Source organism: Sinocyclocheilus grahami, unplaced genomic scaffold (assembly GCF_001515645.1).
Source record: "Sinocyclocheilus grahami isolate Dianchi unplaced genomic scaffold, SAMN03320097.WGS_v1.1 scaffold465.1, whole genome shotgun sequence".
Taxonomy (NCBI): Eukaryota; Metazoa; Chordata; class Actinopteri; order Cypriniformes; family Cyprinidae; genus Sinocyclocheilus; species Sinocyclocheilus grahami.
Window position 1 is genome coordinate 871,664 of NW_015505644.1, and position 20,206 is coordinate 891,869.

Consider the following 20,206-nt stretch of genomic DNA (forward strand, 5'->3'; position numbering starts at 1 on the left):
GACCCCGGGCTGGACTCCACTTCGTCCACGGTGAAAGCCGATCTGGCGATCCACAGCGCGAAGTTGATGTATTTCATTAGCGACCGGCACAGCATGGATCAGCTCCAGGCATGACGAAGCGGCTATCATCCTCTTTTGGAAGGCCAAACAAAGTAGTTTCGCTTTCACAACGAAACACACAGCGTCTCCACGACATGGCGGCGGTGGCAACAACAATACTACAGCGAGAATAAAAGTTACGCCTTCTTTCTTTGCATGAACATTTGGGCTGCATTATGCAAATCTTCCCACATCGTGACGTAGACATGTGGGGGCGTGTTAGAACGAGCCGTTTTAAGTAGGCGTGGTTGACTCTTAACTTTTATAAAGAATATCTCTTTGGATTTGAGACTTTAGTCTTTGCAACTTTACAGATCTTCTTTATGCACCAAGAGCTTCTAACACTCCAAAGAGAAAGGAAAAATTGAAATCGCATCATATGACTCCTTTACAATCTGAAACAGTTATTAGGTTAGCTTGAGAAAGCCACTGCACTGATCTTCTATTTAAGCTGCTTCTTCTTTCTTCTTCGTCTTCTTGCAATGTGCAATATCATGCTAGCATCATGCTAAAATATGTTAGCAGTATGCTAGCGACATGGTAATCATGCTTGAATGATATTAGCAACATGCTAAACATGGTAATCACGTTAGAAACTTGCTAGCAACATGGTAATCATGCTAGAAACATGCTAACAACAAGCTAGTAACACAGTAATCATGCTAGAAACATGCTAACAACATGTTAATCATGTTAACCATATACTATAGGACAAAAACTTGCTAACAACATGCTAATCATGATAACCACATGTTAATCATGCTAGTCCCATGCTAACAACACGGTAATTATGCTAAATAATTGCTAACAACATGATAATTATGATAAAAACATGCTAACAACATTCTAATCTGCTAAATCATGCTAGCATGTCTATCTAAGCATTCACACTTTTTTTATAACTGCTTCAAACTTTCAGGTTAGCCTCAAAGTTTGTTCACAGTCTCATCTAGTTTTAATCTGTAATAAGATTTCACAATATTGTTGGTTTGACCAAATAAATGCAACCTTGGTTCAAAGACTCGTCTTTAAAACAAATCTTACTGACACCAAACTGTTGAACAGTAGTGTATAGTAGCTTCCCCAACACTGGTTGTAAAACACAAAAACACAAGTAACAAAGCACAAAATATGATTTAGAATAATACTTACACAGCTTACAGTGGTGATAGTAACAGAACTAGAGATAAAACTCAGCCCTTCATTCATGCTAACGTAAAGGGAGGCTGCCCTGCAATACACATAATGTAAAAAGTACTTAAATCCTTTGAAAACACTACATTGCATTCCTTAATGTGCCACAGTTAACATTTCTGCCACTAGAAAGAAAGTACAAATATTTATCTGATACACTTACGTTCCCTCCTCTCGAAGAACAGGAGCTGGACAGAGCAGATACGTGTCCTCCACTACCAATGGCTTCACCACTAATAAAAAAGACAAATACACAATCAAATTTCAAACAGCTAGGCAAATAATGCACATATTTGCATATTGCTATCTGATTCCTTGCATAAGAGGACAGCTGCAGTTGTTGAGGAAACACTGCATATCATTTTCAGTCATTGCAAAACATATCAACTACATTTTATCAAACTGAATTAAAATGTTCAAGGCTAGAACCTAGAATCAACTCTTATGCAAGGCACTTAACCCCTGGTAGCCCTAAAGTATCCAAAAGGAAAAGAAGTGGGGCCACGGCCGGCGGGCTTGTGAATGCCGCGACTGGCAGGCTTGGCTTCGGAACGGCCGGCAGGCTGGAGAGTGCCGCAGCCAGCAGGCTTGACTGAGGAATGGCCCGGCAGGCTGGAGAGAGCCACGGCCGGCGGGCTTGACTTCAGCTTGACTTTGGAGTGGCCGGCGGGCTTGACTGAGGAATGGCTGGCGGGCTGGAGAGAGCCGTGGCCAGTGGGCTTGACGGTGGGCTGGTTCTGGCTCAGGCCCCGGACACTCCCCACCGGTAGATCCCTTCCCTCCAACATAGTCCCGTGGTGTCTGGGAGGTCCATGGGGCAATGGTAGTTGGCCCAGAGCCAGAACAGCGAATTGATGGGGGAGTCATCCAATGCCGTCGCCGCGGCGAGCCTGCAGAATTCCCAGGCATACTCGAAGAAGGGAAGATCTCTGCTGGCTAAGGCTGAGAAACGAGCTGCGATTTCCATGATCGTGGAGGGAAACAAACAGGAAACAAAAACTGTTAAAAAAAAACAGAAAACAAACAAGGGGAAAGGGGGTGCCACTTACTGTTCTGTTTTTGGTCTGGAATTCTGTCACGGTGTGCCTACTGTGAAGGAGCGAGGAGACGAAGGAGATTCCAGAATTATCACAGACTTTATTTACGACATAGAAAACCACATGTAGGACACAGGGATCGACGTACACAGCTGGTATCAAATAAACACAATCAGGGCAGGAACAGGAAGACCAAATAAGGGCAAGGAAGGCACATGGGGAGCAAAACACACACAAAACAAGGAACAGTCTGACAGTCTGAGCCTTTCGAGAGGGAAATGGCCACTGGGATGAATTCAACAGCCCTTGTGTCTCTTATGAAATCATCTGGCTGCTTGAGGATTTTCGAGGTTAAAGAAAGGAAATGTAAGTCAAAGCCAGCAAGTCTAAACACCCCAAACCGCCCCCAGTCCATTCACTGACTGTCTGATGCATACTGTCTGGCAGATGTTCAGAGATGTTCAAAATACATAAAAAAGGATGTATATGATGAATAAGCAGCACTGACCTGAAATGATAAGTTGGTATAGTCAACTGGCCTGTAACTCCTATAAAGGCCATCCTTGTGTTTTGGTTATTTTTGTGTTTTGGTTATTTTCTGTGGAACTGATCATTTTTTCTATTAACGTGATTTCAGCTATTTAAGATTTATCATTTGTTAAATGGTACATAAAACAAATTCACAATCTCTGAAGCAAAGTTGTCCCAGTTTAAATGGAAACTACAACAAATAGCATATTTGGCATTACCATTTGCTCCAATAGCAAAATAAAAAATAAATAAACATGTCTATTGACTTTCCAACTTGTATTTGGCAGTACACATGCGCTAGCATTTGTGTCAAAACTAAAGTATACACTTTGGGCTTTAGTGTAACATCACACACTTCTCTTCTGTAGCACAAGGGATTGTGGGCAATATTGACCCAATGAGCATGCAAAGGTGCACATTAGTACACGTATAAAACTGTATAACATCAAAGCAAATCCAAGGTCAGACAAAACTGAACACCTGGGGAATAGGCAGTATTTCTTTACTGAGGTTTTTGCTGTTAATAAAGCTTCCAACCTTCTTAGAATAGATTCATACAACTTCTGAATAATCTACCATTTGATGTTGTACAGATTGGAGGAAGGAATCAGCTTCTCACTCTTCTCTCCAAAACTATCCACACTCCACAGTGGTTTGATAATATTCAAGTCAGGGGATTTGTCTGGTCAGGGCAGATGTTGAAGTTCATGTTGGTGCTCCAACTGTTCAGGTTTTATGATTATGACACCATCTTTTTCACATTTTCTCATTGGTGTCTGTAATTAAAGTTTTAGCTCTTTCATGGGTGTCGGCTTTGGGAAGTTCTCTGTGAGGAAACAGGGTCTTTAAAAGGACTATTGCGGTTTGCCGTCACTTTGCTGCAGTAATTCGGTGTTGTTTGGACACAATCCTTAGTGTTTGATAGTCCCTATCATTCAATTTCAGTTTCAACCACTATTCTTCAGAAGTCTTGCCATGCTTTACATACTTCACTTCATAATCGTAAAGACTGTTGTTCTTAACGCACTAAACAATTGGGCTGTTAGGGTTACAGACACTTCTGCTAAATGGGTTCCCATGATCTGTCCTGTTTGGAAATCTGACCGTCACTCATTTCACACAAGACTTGTACTAAGCACAACTTACACTACACTGATACACAAACTAGAGAATACAGACAACAAAAACATAAAACATTATTACAGCATTTTTTTTACTGTAGCCTACACAAATAATATTAACCCATATAATAATGGGTATTCGTATTATTTTGTCCAACCATGTATGCCATAATATTTAGATGCACTAATACTCATATTCTATTATCATGGTTCAAAGCATTTTTTTATGCAATATTTATGCGAGAAAATTTGCCAGACAGCATTCTTTAAAAGACCGTTTGCAATTTTGAATGGTTGAAGCCAACAACTTACTGCTAAATAAAATGAAATCAAATGTTTAATTTATTTTAAGTGCCTTTTTAAAGTTCCAACAGCACATTTTGGGGTTTTTCAGTCTCTATAAAACCACTGTGTTAAAGGTGTGTGATTGCGTAAGGTATGTAATGTAAGTGTATATTTTTTAGTTATTAAAATCAACATCAATTTGATCAAGTGATGACTTTCTGTATCAAACCTATTATACCTACTTTTCGCTGCTTGAACAGACCTTAATGCTGTGGCTCAAGCGGTTGATCTAGTGAGAACTGTACTCACCTCCAGCACAGATACTGGAAGGTTCTGCAGCAAGGATCTCTATGCAGGATTTCTTCAAGATCTGATGGGTACAAAGAGAAACTCAGTAGGTGGACAACTAGGTCAGCTGAGCTAGTAAAGATAAATGACCATTCAGTTCAATGTCTTTAAAGGGCCAGTTCACACAAAATGGACAATTCTGTCATCATTTACTCACCCTTGACTTGTTCCTTTGTTCTACTGAACACAAAAGAATATAGCAGTGTTTCCCATACATTGATTTAGTTGTGGCGGCTCGCCACAATATCAAAACTGACCGCCAAAAATAGATTTTCCAAATGGCTTTAACTTCGTTGAATAAACATGAGCTCTGCACGGTTCAAAATCAAAATGTGGCATGGGTGTTTTTATATGAATGTGTTTCTGAAGGGAACCGAATGTCTTCAGAAAAGCATCGATGCACTGATCTATATAATGACTTTATATTATAGATCAGTGCATCAATGTCATTTTCATTTCATCTTTCCTATAATGCCTGATAAAGTAGCGCTTGTGAGCGCAGCGCTGCTTTGATTACTGCCGTTACTGGGGAAACCGATATATATCTGCCGCTCCAAAAGTGCCACCTGCTGGCAGAAAATGAATTTGCATTTTCAATCAGCCTGGCTGCTGTTTTCATTATATATATATATATATATACAGTATATATATGATATATAGGAAGTGCCGCCACACAGAGTGTAAGTCTCTGGGAAACACTGATATATATATATATATATATATATATCGGGGTTTCCCGCCACTTTGACTTCGTTGAATAAACATGAGCTCTGCACAGTTCAAAGTCAAAACGCGGCACGGGTGTATCTTTTTTGAAGGAAACCGACTGTCTTCATAAAAGTTTTGATGTCATTTTCCTTTAATCTTTCCTATAATGCCTGATAAAGCAGCGTTCATGAGCACAACTGTTTTGTATACAGCCGTTACCGGGCAAGCCGCTATTTCTGCTGCACTTAAAGCGCCTCCTGCTGGCAGAGAATTAAATTTGCACTTTCAATAAGCCCTGTCTGCTGTTTTATATTTACATTATATACAGTACATATATACATTTCCCCCAGGGGAAGTGCCGCCACACATATAGTGTAAGTCTGTGGGAAACACTGCATAGTATGAAGAATGCAAACAGTTGCTGCTAGCCATTGACTTCCATAGTATGGAAATAATACAGTGGAAATCAGTGGGGACCAGAAACACAATTCTTCAAAATACATTTCTTTATTTTCAACAGAACATACAGGTTTTGGAATAACTTGAGGGTGAGTAAATCATGGCAGAATGGTCATTTTGTTGTAAACAGCCCCTTTAAATTCATCTAACAAACAGTTAATGGAAATAGCAAATGGAGAAGACTTTCCATTGTCCGTTTTTTTTTTTGCAGAACAAGTTTATTATCTCTTAAAGAATCCTCCAATCATAGCAACACCTCTCCTTCAAGAGCCTCAACAGGACAATCCTCATGTGGCATTTTTGTTTTGAACATCACATCTGCTTTCTCCGTCTCTTTCCTCTCGTCCTGGAAATAGCCTTCATCAGCCATACCAGCACCTATGTGTGGCAAGGTTGTTTTGATCTACATGTCTACCGCCTTCCTCTGTCATCGATGGAAGTATGCTTTCAGATCCCGAGGTCCCTGCTGATTTACGACACTTCTCCTGAGCTTCGGCCGAGAGCTTTCAGCATGCAGCTAACTGACAGCAGATGGAGGCCAGCTGGACTGACCCCAGTCTCAGCTCATGAAACAGTCAACCTCTACACGGGCGAGACGAGTCTTTACCCAAACATCTCCTCTTTTCTTCCACCTCAGCTTCGGAGATTAAAAAATATAAATCATTAGCTTTCATTGCAAAAAGAAAGGACACCGTGACCGTGGCTTTGATGGTGTTTGGACAGACTCCAGCGGAGTCTTCTTTAATTCTTCTGTTGTTTCTTTCATTAAGAGGCTGTTCCTTAGGATAATTTTTACCCAGGAGGTCAAGCTTTGTCTGGTTGGCATGGCTCTGTTTGCCCCTGCTGGTAAAAGTTGTTGCTAAAGCATCTGAAAAGCATCTTTCTCCACTCACAGCCATTCTTATTAGTGGTTGACGGATACTGATTTTGTGAAGGCCGCTATCTTAGACAGCAGGGTGGTAGATGGCCAATATAAAGCTGATACGATATCACACTATTTAATTTAAAGATATAACACTTGCATAAGAATTGCTGAAATTAAATGTATATTTATTTTGCATAATATTTACTAGAAATAAATAATTTGAAATCAATTATATGAAAAAAATGAAACTTGAAATAAAAAATAAACAGATTTATACTTACGATTCTTGATTTTGTAATCTTATTATAATATTTTTCACAAATAAAGAAAATTGTTAAAAATGTGAATAAAAAGGAAGTCAACACTTTAACCAATAGTGCACTTAGTAATGTGTTAATTCTGGGAACCAGGAACAATATTTTTTCAAATGAACATAAGGTAGTGCTTTTATTTAGCATAACATGTACAGAATTTTATGCTAATTAAATTAAAAAATATATATATATTATATAAATGTGTATTTGCTGAATGGTAATGGTAGATTACTTACTAATAATGGAAAATAAAATACTAAATCATAATAAAAATTAGCCAACATTATGCAATATATCGCCTTTGGCGATATATTGCATAACCACTAACTAATATTTCAAATTGTAAACTAGTGGAGGTTCTGATGGATGTCTGAAATGTTTCTGAAACTGGTCAAATAAGTATTCAATTAATTCAGCAAAAATAAAGCAATGCATAGAGAGTGCATGAATGAGTGATCATGATGAACTTTTCACTGTAAAAAAATCATCTCATTTTAATTAAAATCTCTTTTAATTAAATTTGTAATTGCTTAAACAAAATTACTTTATTTAAAATATTAAATCAACGTGGTACCAAAATTAAAGCCTGCAGTGATGCACTGTAATTTTTCAACTACTTTGAATTAAATTAATGCTGGGGAAAAAAAAGAAAAGAAAAAAAATGGACAAATAACAAAATTGGTAAATGAATGGAAACAATCATAATGGTATTTGTTTTATATAATGATTAAAGTGTGACTTTTCCCACAATACAATTTTTCACATAGAATGCAATTTACTGTATTAAATCATCTGCATAAACACTCACCGAACCAATGACACTTTGTAAAGCTTCAAAGCCATCATTTACTGGAAAGACATGATCTTTGCTGTCAGCGATCTTGGCCAGCTAGGAAAAGTGAAAAGTAAATAAATAAATAAAACTATTACAAAAAATTGTTTAAAAGTATATACTTGCTTAAACAAGTGCTAGTCCATATACCCCCCCAAGCATAATTTATCAAAATCTGGTAACACTTTGGCATAAGTGCCAAGATCTAGTTTTAAAGCTTACCATACCACCAAACACAACACACACAAACATACCTGAGTCTCATTGAAATCCTTCACTCCTACGCAGTACACAGAGGCACCCAGGCTGCGAGAGCGATTGGCCTGGGGGAAACACAGAGCAGAAACACTTCAGACACCTGCAAACTATTTTTATTTGTTGGCCGTTAACTGCTTCATCTACAGATCGTGCTTTTGGCACTGCCTGGTGAAGCTGAACATCTATGAAGAGGACGCTCAGGGTAATTTTGATTATTTGATGCTAAATATAATATGTTTGGTGGTTGAAGCTGAATGCAAAAGTGCCGGGGGGGCCTCTTGTGCTTTTAGGGGCCACATTTTTAAAATTCATCTTAACTTACTTTAAGTATTATTCATTCAGTCATTTTTCACCATGTCATGTATCACTGCAATCTCTAGAAGTAATCTATAACTATTTCAAATAAAATGTTTTATCGTGTTTCATTTATTTGACAAATAATTTTGTATTGTAGTGTCAGGGGCATAATTGTTGAGGGGGCACGTGTGAAGGGGCGGACACAGATGTGCAGTTTGTCCTGCAGATGAGGCCAAGCCTCCGGGGGGCACTGCTCAGTTTGCTAGCCCATTACAAATGGGAGAAATTTGTCTACCTTTATGATACTGATAGAGGTGAGTAAAGACACACACAAACACATATACTGTCAGTGGCTGGTCAGTTTTTGCCCAAAAATGAAAATTGTGACTGAAAAGAAGTTATTTTGAGAAATGTCTCAGAGTATTTGGTTGCCAACATTCTTCAAAATATGTTCTTTTGTGTTCTGCAGAAGAAAAAAAGTCATACATGTTTGGAACAACATGAGGGTGAATAAATGATGACAGAACTATCCCTTTGTAGCAACAGATCTTTTCTTCTGTATTTTGATGTGTATCTGGATGTAACAGATTATTGAAAAATAAAAAATGCAGGGTGATTTGGCTCTATGCGTCGGTTGTTGATTGGATTTTGAGGTGTGGGCATTGCACTCAAAAGTGAATGCTTGCATGTGTTGGGGTTTAAGCGGACTAAATGGCCCAGGCCCTGTTTACACCTGCTATTAATATGCATCTTTGTTGATCCGATCATGAGTGGATGACAGTAAACACAAGTGTAAAGGGGGTCTAAATCATTTAGAGCTTGTTAACTTTCAACCACTTCCAGAGGTAGTCAAAAACACATTTCACCTGATTCTTATTATTCTTATCTGTCTACCTACTGACTTAATATGTAATCATTGTAGAACGTGTTGTGAGAAAGTGCACCAAAACCAGGGCCGTCCTTAGGGGGGTGCAAGTGGTGCAGTCGCACCTGGCCCCACAGCGAATGGACCGAGGGGGACCCTCCCCGGAATGCGATGGTGCTTTTAGGGAGCAAAATTTTTAAATTCATCTTAACCTACTTTAAGTATTATTCATTCAGTCATTTTCCACCATGTCATGTATCACTGAAGTCTCTAGAAGCAATCTATAGCAATTTCAACTAAAATACATGTTTCATCATGTTTCATTTATTTGACAAATAATTGTATATTGTAGTGTCAGGGGCATCATGCACTCATTATTTTTGAGGGGGCACATTGAAGGGGGGGGAGGCTCTCATGCTTGTCATGTGACACAGCAGCCACAATACCACTGTATAACTGATATAGGCTTATGTCCCTACTGAAAAAAAAAACAATAAAATCATCACAGAAAAATGTAATGGTTTCCACTTCAAATAACCATTACAAACATTACAAATCACCAACTTTTAACCATTAAAACATTAAAAAATGGTTTTCTGTAATGTGTTTTGGGACATATTCCATTAGGATTTATTGGTTTTAACAAGCCACCAATAGAAGGCAACCAATTACCAGTAGAGACCAACAGAGTCCATTACAGTTTCCCTTAAAACCAATACAAGTCCCATTATAACCAGTACAACCATTACACATTTTCTAATGGTGTCTATTGTTTTTTTTCAGCAGGGGTTTTATTTTATATTTTTTTTGTTCAAAATATTCCCAAAATATATCATGAAACATCTCGATACTTACACTCAAAAATGTGTAAGTAAATGCGTTTTGCACCTTTATAGATTATGTTAGTTGATCTATAATGGGCGATGGGCAAGGTAGCCTAATAGTGTAATCTATTAACGTTGCATAAAAATCCATCTTTTTACTTAAGTACCAGATATGGGTGTCACACCATAAAATATTTTTAATACGACTGACTTTGTATTTAATGTGAATTTAATAAAAACATTGCAAGTTACTAATTATAACACTTTCATTGTACAAAAAGAGTGTTTACATTATCAAAGAACATTTTCACATCAGTCCAGCGAGTTCAAGCACTCTCACAAACTCCCATAATAATCTCTAAAGCGGTTTACACTGTGGAATTAATATCTAACTTACATTCGCACAAATCTTCAGTTTGTTGTTTCTGATGAGAGAATTAGCCAGAGAATTCAGTCAGCCAGCGCAGTGACGAAACAGCGGTGTTTCAGCGGTGACTCATCTGAACGCCTCTGATTGGTCATTGCATTCATAAGCTCAACAGAATCGTGTGTGATTGGTTATAATGCACAGGGCTTTAAAAACGCTTGTGTCTCTGGCTCTGTGCCTGCCAGTCAATGCAGATTTGAATTTAGCAGCTGGTGATGTTTTTCTTATATAGGCCTATATATAGTTTACAGGACAAACAGCGCATTTCACCCAAAATTGTTTGGTGTGATTCCAAATTTAGGGGGGACCAAAGGGGGGGCCAAGCTTGTTGACAGGGCGGACCCCCCCCCCCAGTGAGTGTGGCTGACATTTTGTACATAAAAATACATGTTGATTATTTATATTATTTATAATAGCTCATAAGATTTGCTGTTCTTTATTATTCATTTGTTTAAGCAGTGGTTCTTATTGGTTGATACTGTTGTAATATTGTTACCATCTGTGTTACAGGATGATGAAGAAAAGAGAAATGTGTGATGTAATTCCCAGCATGCAAATTAATTCAAATGACCCTGACTTCACCTCAGTGAACACCAAAGCAAACATTGCTTTCAGTGACTACACCCCTTGTGAAAATGAAATACACTTAATTGCACTGAATGCGCACTCGTAGTGTACTTCAAATCCTAAAAAGTCTATAAAAAACTTGCAGATAATATAACATTAATGAAATAAAATAGCATTTGAGTGAACTTAAAATGCACTTTGTAATAATGTCAAATTAAAAGTGTTAAAGTACATTTTACATCTTTATGTTTTAATAATATTTTGTCATGCTTTAAGTACACTTATGATTATGATGTGTAACATACTAAAGCACAGGTAAAGTACTTCATTATAATTATAACTGTAGTGTGTTTTTAATGTATTACTTAACATTTTTAAATGTACTAAATTGCCATTTCATCATACAAATGTGTAATTACAAATATATTTAAGTACATGACATACAAGTTACAACAGAAATTGCAATAAAGCATATTTTAGTTTACCAAGTAGAGTACATTTGGCAGAACCCTTTAACCATATTTCAAAGAAAATAGATTGCATTATAAATTACAAAGATGTACTTAAGTCCTACTTAAGAGGGTCATAGTTGCAGCTAATAATTGCAATTGATACAAATTTAATCTACGATACATTTTTATGAAATTGCATTAACATGCAATCAAGTGTCCAAAAACATTACATTCAGTTTGTGTTTAAATATATTCTTTTAAAGTATTATTTATTTCCATAATAACCTCTCTTTTTTAAATTAAGATAAAGCATACTTCTTTTTACAAGGTACTGTCAAACCCGCCACTATTTTTCTTTCTCTTCTTCAGTCTTTCATCATTCTCACCTCTCTCTCAGCGTAATAGAAGAGATCTTCATGCAGTTCTCCATCTGTGAGGGCGATGATCACACTGGCTGTGCGGTATCCTTCATACAGAAACAAAGTTTGCATCATGTTTGCAACTTAATGCCAGATTTTGATTGACACATTTTTGTATCCGTTTTACAACATGAGGAACATGCAACATAGTGAAACTAGCTAGTAATTTTGATTTCTAAATGAACAATATGAGAGGGATAAACAGTAAATATGTTCAATTGAAACAGCCTAAACCAGCTTAAGAGGGTCATAGTTGCAGCTAATAATCGCAATTGATACAAATTTAATCTACGATACATTTTTATGAAATTGCATTAACATGCAATCAAGTGTCCAAAAACATTACATTCAGTTTGGGTTTAAATATATTATTTTAAAGTATTATTTATTTCCATAATAACCTCTTTTTTTAAATTAAGATAAAGCATGCTTCTTTTTACAAGGTACTGTCAAACCCGCCACTATTTTTCTTTCTCTTCTTCAGTCTTTCATCATTCTCACCTCTCTCTCAGCATAATAGAAGAGATCTTCATGCAGTTCTCCATCTGTGAGGGCGATGATCACACTGGCTGTGCGGTATCCTTCATACAGAAACAAAGTTTGCATCATGTTTGCAACTTAATGCCAGATTTTGATTGACACATTTTTGTATCCGTTTTACAACATGAGGAACATGCAACATAGTGAAACTAGCTAGTAATTTTGATTTCTAAATGAACAATATGAGAGGGATAAACAGTAAATATGTTCAATTGAAACAGCCTAAACCAGCTAAATTGGCTCAGCTGGTCACCAGCTTAAATAACCAGTTAAGACCGCCTTGCAGGTTACCACAGTATAAGCATCAATTTCATACCCCAGATAACACACGTACGACTGCAGGATGTCTGTTGAAGATCGCTTGATCTGGAAAGCATCTGCTGTGTACAAACATCTGACAGACTTCTGCAAGATGTCAGCTTTAGGTACATTCTAAATCATAAACATCTTGAAGACATCTAATAAACATCTATATGACATCTAATAGGAAACGTCCTATAGATGTATTGCAGATGAGCAAACACTCTAAAACAGGGGTGCCCAACCCTTTTCCTGGAGATCTACCTTCCTGCAGAGTTCAGTTCCAACCCTGATCAAACACACCTGTCTGTAATTATCAAGTGTGCCTTCAGACCCTAATTAGTTGGTTCAGGTGTGTTTGATCAGGGTTGAATAAACAGTAAATATGTTCAATTGAAACAGCCTAAACCAGCTAAATTGGCTCAGCTGGTCACCAGCTTAAATAACCAGTTAAGACCGCCTTGCAGGTTACCACAGTATAAGCATCAATTTCATACCCCAGATAACACACGTACGACTGCAGGATGTCTGTTGAAGATCGCTTGATCTGGAAATCATCTGCTGTGTACAAACATCTGACAGACTTCTGCAAGATGTCAGCTTTAGGTACATTCTAAATCATAAACATCTTGAAGACATCTAATAAACATCTATATGACATCTAATAGGAAACGTCCTATAGATGTATTGCAGATGAGCAAACACTCTAAAACAGGGGTGCCCAACCCTTTTCCTGGAGATCTACCTTCCTGCAGAGTTCAGTTCCAACCCTGATCAAACACACCTGTCTGTAATTATCAAGTGTGCCTTCAGACCCTAATTAGTTGGTTCAGGTGTGTTTGATCAGGGTTGGAGCTAAACTCTGCAGGAAGGTAGATCTCCAGGACCAGGGCACCCCTGCTCTAAAAAATACATCTTGCAGATGTAAATGCAGTCGTCAAATAGACATCTCCGTGATGTACGCGTGCTATCAGAGACTGGTTTTAGGACCCAAAAATGAAATTTCTGTCATCATTTATTCGAGCCTGATCTCATAACGAAAACGTACCTGTGGGAACTTTTTAGCAAGACGCTTCCACGGGTACATTTTTGTCATGAGATCAGGTTACACTCAAATTGTTGCAAACCTGTATGAATTTCTTTCTTCAGTTAAACACAAAAGCAGAACAAAGAGTTGACAATAGCCATTGACTTCTATAGTAATTATTTTTACATTTTATGTGTAACCCCTCCAGATCTGCTCCCTTCATTCTTGCTCTGCGCGGGATTTGGCATTTTCGGGATGGGAGGCGGGTATGCTAGCAAGGATGCTAAAGACCACAGTCTCTAGCATCAGTCGCTAGTGCACTTCTTGAGATTAGGGGAGTGAGGTTTACCTGCATAGCACAGCCTACAATGGGAATCAATGGCTACCATCAACAGTTTGGCTGCCAACAGTCTTCAAAATATCTTCTTTTGTGTTTTACAGAAGTAAGAAATTATGAGTAAGAACATGAGGGTGAGTAAATGACGACAATTTTCATTTTTGGGTGAACCATCTCTTTAAGATGGTCTACCTGCAACTATAACAAATTTAACCATTTCTTGCCAGTAATCTAAAACCAGTTAAGACCAAATTGAAGATTACTTAAACTAGTCTAAACTGTTTCTTCTTTCAGCAAGATGTGTTTGAAATGGGCCTACCCTCAGTGTTACCATAGTAAATCTGTTCGCTGGCCTAGTAGCACAAAAAAAAGAGAAAAGAAAAACATCAGAAATATTGTAATCTCATGCAGATCAAACAACATTCACAGTAACTGGTTATTTCACAGACAGATGAGGAATAAATCTACCCAGCTGTGAAAGATCATTTAAAAACTCAACAGTTTTATGTTTTTAGGTCCATTTGTCTGAGAAGTGGCCAAACATAACCTTCGTGAAGGATATTTCAAGCTATTTGTCATAGCTGGGTGGGCGGTACTGATGCCAAGATGGTTCCTATTGGCTCACTCACCCGCTGAATGCCTTCATGCATAAAAGTATCTCCACCTGGCTGCACTTTCTCGAGTTCCTCCAAACCTTTCCGTATTTGTTCCCTGACAAATGCACACAATGAAAGAGAGCGAAAAGGTCATGAAAAATACCTCATGGCCACAATCATGCTCTATCCTTGCTACTTCTGTGCAATGTTTTGCTGTAACCACCAAACACTGGTAACACACACAAGGATTCAGGAGACCAGGAGTGTAAGTTTATTCTGGATGGAGTAGATTTTCAACAACTACAGACAAATTATACCATGAATAATATTCATTGGCACTGACAACCATTGACAACCAGCACTTTTCTGGAAACATGGAAAAGCCCTTGTCACAAAGAATTTGGCATACAAACATGACATGTTTTAAAGGAATAGTTCACTCAAAAATGAAAACTCTGTCATCATGTACTCATCCACAAAGTGTTCCTGTTTGTTGATAACCAAACAGTTGCTGGTAGCCATTGACTTCCATAGTATTTTTTTCTCTACTATGGAAGTCAAAACTACCGGCTACTATTTGGTTACCAAAATTCTTTAAAATATCTTCTTTTGTGTTTAACAGAAGAAGCAATCTCATACAGGTTTGGAACAACTTGAAATTGAATAAATTATGAGAGAATATTAATTTTTAAGTGAACTATCCCTTTAAGGAGACGATCGTCAAGACCAGGGAATGCTTACAGCAGATGTGCCATATTCTTTATGGGTCATTAATTGTCACATAACTGATTCTGACAGATTTGGCCTTCATTTTTGGTAACAGAAGTGCAAAACTACAGTCATTTGTTGGCACAAACCCATACTACAGTCAAAACACTTCCAGACTGCAAAAGTTGATAGGTCTGCAATGCATTTGTGCAAACTACTTGAGTTAAATCACAAAATAATAAAAATAACAATTCACTCACCTGTCTTCTGTAAGCCGCATTAAAATCTTGCCCTGATCGGAGAACACAATGAAGGACATCCGCAGCTGAGGGCTAGATACAATACCAAACATGTATGTTAGACTGAAATTATCATTTTAAAGGCATATTTTAATTTAATGTGATCCCACATATTCCTATTTGTACTTCACTAAAATAATTTACGGAACATTTATTAAGCCAAATAAAAATTAGAGATGCAACTAGTCACTCAATATTTTAGTTAAACATGTTTTTTTCATTATTTTTCATCCACATAATATAGAAAAAGTTATGCAGACTCACAGATTTTTGTGAGACTCTGACTTTGCCTACCTTATGAACTTATGGGCCAGATGTTCCACAAAGTTATATATTTCATTCCAGTGATGCTGCACACTTCCTGATCTGCAGGAAGAAACAGACATATTGGACACTTATAGTTGAACATCAAGGGAGCAATAAAGATTCACAAGCTTAGAGGAATAGCCGAGTTTGAGATTTACAGCTGTGCGAAAAATATATTTTTTTAAAGCAGCATTTCAAGAACTACATTGACACATTTTTATGCTCCTTTGAAGGAAATCATTCGAGTATCCAGCATCTTCCCAGAACAGCTGTCTGTCTGAATGAGTGTGATGCCAGCTGTCAATATTCCACTGACTTTGAATTAAGACAAAGATCAACAATCGTGATACTTATTTCAGTAGTAATGCATGTGAAACTTTACTTTGAAATTTAAATTAAATGTAAACTATTTTCTTGTTTGTTTTTGCCTTCTATCTGTATTTCAATTTACATTTGACTAGTTTGACCTTTATGCAGGATTCTGTGCAGGAAAACTCCTCTAAAACAAATGCAATTTATTACATTCACAGAAAGTGAAGTGCCAGTCATATCTGGGAAATCTGCCTGTGAAAGAACTTGTGCACTTTCCAAAGCTACATTTAAGAGAGAGCAGTTTAGGTTGAGTGTTGCAATATTTGTATTGTGTGGTAAGCCATTTATAAAAGCAATAAGGTACTCAAGGTGTGCTGTATTGAATTTGCATGATTTGGCACACTCTAAATCACACCAGATTATCTTCACAAAATGGCACAGTGACACTTTCATAGATACATTCATATGTAATATGATTTGAAAGCAACAACTACATGAAAAAAATCAATCAAGCATTGCTTAATGGTAGAACTTTAGAAATTCAAACTGAAATGTGACAACCATGTATGAATGAAAATGTATGCATATTTTTCATGTTAAATAGAATTATAATTCTATATTCTATATTCATAAACAGAATTATAGGCTGCTGGTGTTGAGACATTATTGGTCATTCAGTGTTCAACAATAATACTGATAGGATAATACTAATCTTAATGCAAAGTTCTGTCATGAAACTTTAGATGGTGCAGACTGATAGGTCCTTAAATCAATCTAATAGTAATCACATCGCTATCTGTATGGCACATTGGATTTGTTTTATTTGCATCAGCAGCCAATGAGCTTGCTGCTCAACATTCAAATACTTGGCTAGTGCTTGCTGTAGCAGTTGCAGTGTTTCAAAAACCCTCCACCTCCCCAGCTCCACCTGTATAGATCTGCTACAGGGTGAGGTCATGTATGTTATATGAGGGTTATTTCATATATGGTATATGTTCAGCAGCAGTATTTCCTACATGCTAATAACAGCACATCTGTGGATGTATTGGCACTAGCAAGTCTTGGTTCTTGCTCTGCCACAGCAGCAGAGTAGCAGATCTATTTCGCTGCCATGCACTGTATATTACCATGATAAACTCTCTGAGAGTTTAATAACTATATAAATGTGCTAAGCGTCTGATGAGTTACTGAGATTAATGAATATTTATTACAGTGTCTACATACTGATTTGCTGAAATCACTCTCCAGGAAATGAGTTTGACACTTAGATCCAAAACTCTGGACTACCCTGCGCATTCACTGACAGGAGTAGTGCACTAACTGCGCTGCAAAAACACAGAGAATGAAACTCTCAAACGTGAAGTCTGTGCTAAACTTATTCTTAGCCTCTAACTCAATCACTGGCCAATTAAATATACCAGTTTATTAGTCAATGGCTAACAATAGACAATATTTAGTCACCATTTTATGACTTTAGTCACATATGAGTGACTGACTTGGAATTTATAATTCAATAGGTGGCTATTGTTATAGCCACCTATTGAATTATATTTATGTTTCAACAACGATTTGGAAAATAACAATATCATTTGAAAAGCTGATATAAACTGCATTATGTGCAATTTAAATGTTATTATACAAATCAGTTTTGTTTGAGTGTTGATTATGGTTATTGATTATCTAAAAATGAATAGCAACTGAATTTGGACTCAACAAATTTGGAATTTGTTGTTGTTGGTTTTTTTTGTACTGTACCTTCAATATATCCCAATAAATCAGTATTGAATCAAAATTGAAATCAAATCGAATTAATAACTTGTGAAACAAAATCTCTGTCAATCCCCAGCTGTACAGTTAATGTTTTCTTACTTCCAGTAATAACTACCATTATTTGTCACTGTGCCAGATGTTATTTCTATGATGCCATGTCTAGTGCAGAGCTACGACCATTGATTCATTCAAAATGATGTACGTGTTATAATGTAACTATGCCTAGGACCAAATTGCATCCAGATGATCTTGTTTTTGCATGGTAATGCAGTTTTAAAATCCAGGTCCTGTGAATGCCATCAAACCTATCTCAAAGTTCACATTTCAATCAATGGGTTTTTGGTTAAATGCCTGAAATAAGGTCTGGGTTTAACACAAGCAAAAAAAAAAAAAAAAAAAAAAACATCAGTAGTGATTTTTAAAGCTTTTACTTCAGGTGGTTTCTAACAAGTGGCTAAATGGGCTACAGAGGTTGTCAGGGACTCTAAACTTCAACACAATGAACAGGTAAACTCATACTAACTAGTTCGCTTTCACAGCGTCATTGTGTTTACAATCACATTCTTGTAAACTATTCAACTCAAACTTTAAAGGAAAGACTGAAAGAGTTGTTGAAAGTTTGTTGTCAAGTCATTGACTGTGGTGCAGTTTAAAACCTACGTTTAACTATTTACTTCTAGTGACTATTTAAGCTTCACTGTGGTTATCAAGATTATTATAATGAACAAGGTGTTTTTTGTAGGTCACAGAGCTTATCTTCTGCAATAATCCAAAAGCCAATAGAAAACTCTGGTCACACTTTAGTGTGGGGACCAGTTCTCTCTATTAACTATCTATTATGTACACATTCTGTCTCAGTAAACTTCTAATTTTCTGCTTATTAATAGTTAGTAAGGTAGTTGTTAAGTTTGGGGTAGAGATTAAGGGATCTAAAATATGGTCATGCAGTATAAGGCATTAATATGTGCTTTATAAGTACTAATAAACAACCAATATGCTAGCAATATGTATGCTAATAAGCAACTAGTGAGAGAATCCTATGGAAATCTGAAAATACGGTTTTGAGACAAGGAAAAAATAATACAAAAAAAGGCATTTGTAAAGTAACAAAAATAAGTGATGATGGGACAGTCAGTAAAAAAGTTTTACAAGACACTTTTCTATAACAAGAACAAAATAAAAATAAAAATCTGTTAGTTTGAATAAAAGCCGCCCACTGGGACATAAAAATTCTTGTAGTTGAAGAAACACAAGAGTGTCCAAATACCCTTTGGGGCCACTAGCTGAGTTTAGACGTTAACGTTTAGAATTATTAATTGTAATGAGATGATGTGAGATAATGTGGCAAACGTATCTGGATTGTTTAGGCACGACCTCAGTCCTCCTCTCTTCCTATGCCTGTCTTCCTCTCCCTCTCACTGTTTTTCCATTGTTAGTGAGATCCAGGCCTCTAAAGCAGCCAAAGCAGGCAGGGTTTGGGACATCTGGAGCTGATGGTGAAATGGTTTAACAAGAGGCAACCGGTATGTGTGTGCGAGTGTATAAAAGCGAAGGATTTATTTATATAGCGATAACTCTTAATGAACTAGCCTTCATACAGCTGCCCAAGATTGCCTATTCATTTTCAATGAAATTGGACTGGATTGTCACGTTATTCAGTTCCTCCCTGACCCAAAGGTTTAGATGATTCTTGGGAATGGATGAGAGCGCAAAACCCACCCCCAACCGCATCTCTCGGCTTTCATTTAAGACTGAGAACAGTTCAATGAGGGCATTTCACTTAAGGCTGGCCTCAAAACAATAGCAGTTAGCCTAGCAGCCATTATGTTTCACATTATATTTAACCTTTGCTCAGGAATAGTTTGGTGTTCAGAGCCAGATGACTAATAAAACCATAATAAAATCATAATGTGAAGGCTTGGTTATAAACTGGAATAGAAGTATTGAATGCTTTACTGTACAATTAAGCAAAGTATAATGTATAGTCAGCCGGTCACACAAATCATTACAGTGTTGTAAAACGTATAGAATCTTCATAAGCAAAACTGACTCAAGTTAAAATAGCTCAACATAAAAATATGTTCTAAAATCTACTGATATAACTACTTA

General features: G+C 37.0%; 1 protein-coding gene across 1 annotated transcript in view; it reads right to left on the reverse strand.

Annotated features, from left to right (window-relative positions):
* LOC107553121 (anthrax toxin receptor 1-like) overlaps positions 1-20,206 on the reverse strand; it is a 61,804-nt gene that overhangs the window by 34,290 nt on the left and 7,308 nt on the right. The window contains exons 2-12 of the mRNA XM_016235242.1: positions 16,004-16,075; positions 15,671-15,742; positions 14,736-14,817; positions 14,426-14,459; positions 12,404-12,483; positions 8,048-8,116; positions 7,770-7,850; positions 4,577-4,637; positions 2,080-2,292; positions 1,457-1,556; positions 1,252-1,330 (exon numbers count right to left, since the gene is read on the reverse strand). Of these exons, the coding sequence (XP_016090728.1) occupies positions 1,252-1,330; positions 1,457-1,556; positions 2,080-2,292; positions 4,577-4,637; positions 7,770-7,850; positions 8,048-8,116; positions 12,404-12,483; positions 14,426-14,459; positions 14,736-14,817; positions 15,671-15,742; positions 16,004-16,075 (943 nt within the window). The remainder of the gene's footprint in view (positions 1-1,251; positions 1,331-1,456; positions 1,557-2,079; positions 2,293-4,576; positions 4,638-7,769; positions 7,851-8,047; positions 8,117-12,403; positions 12,484-14,425; positions 14,460-14,735; positions 14,818-15,670; positions 15,743-16,003; positions 16,076-20,206) is intronic.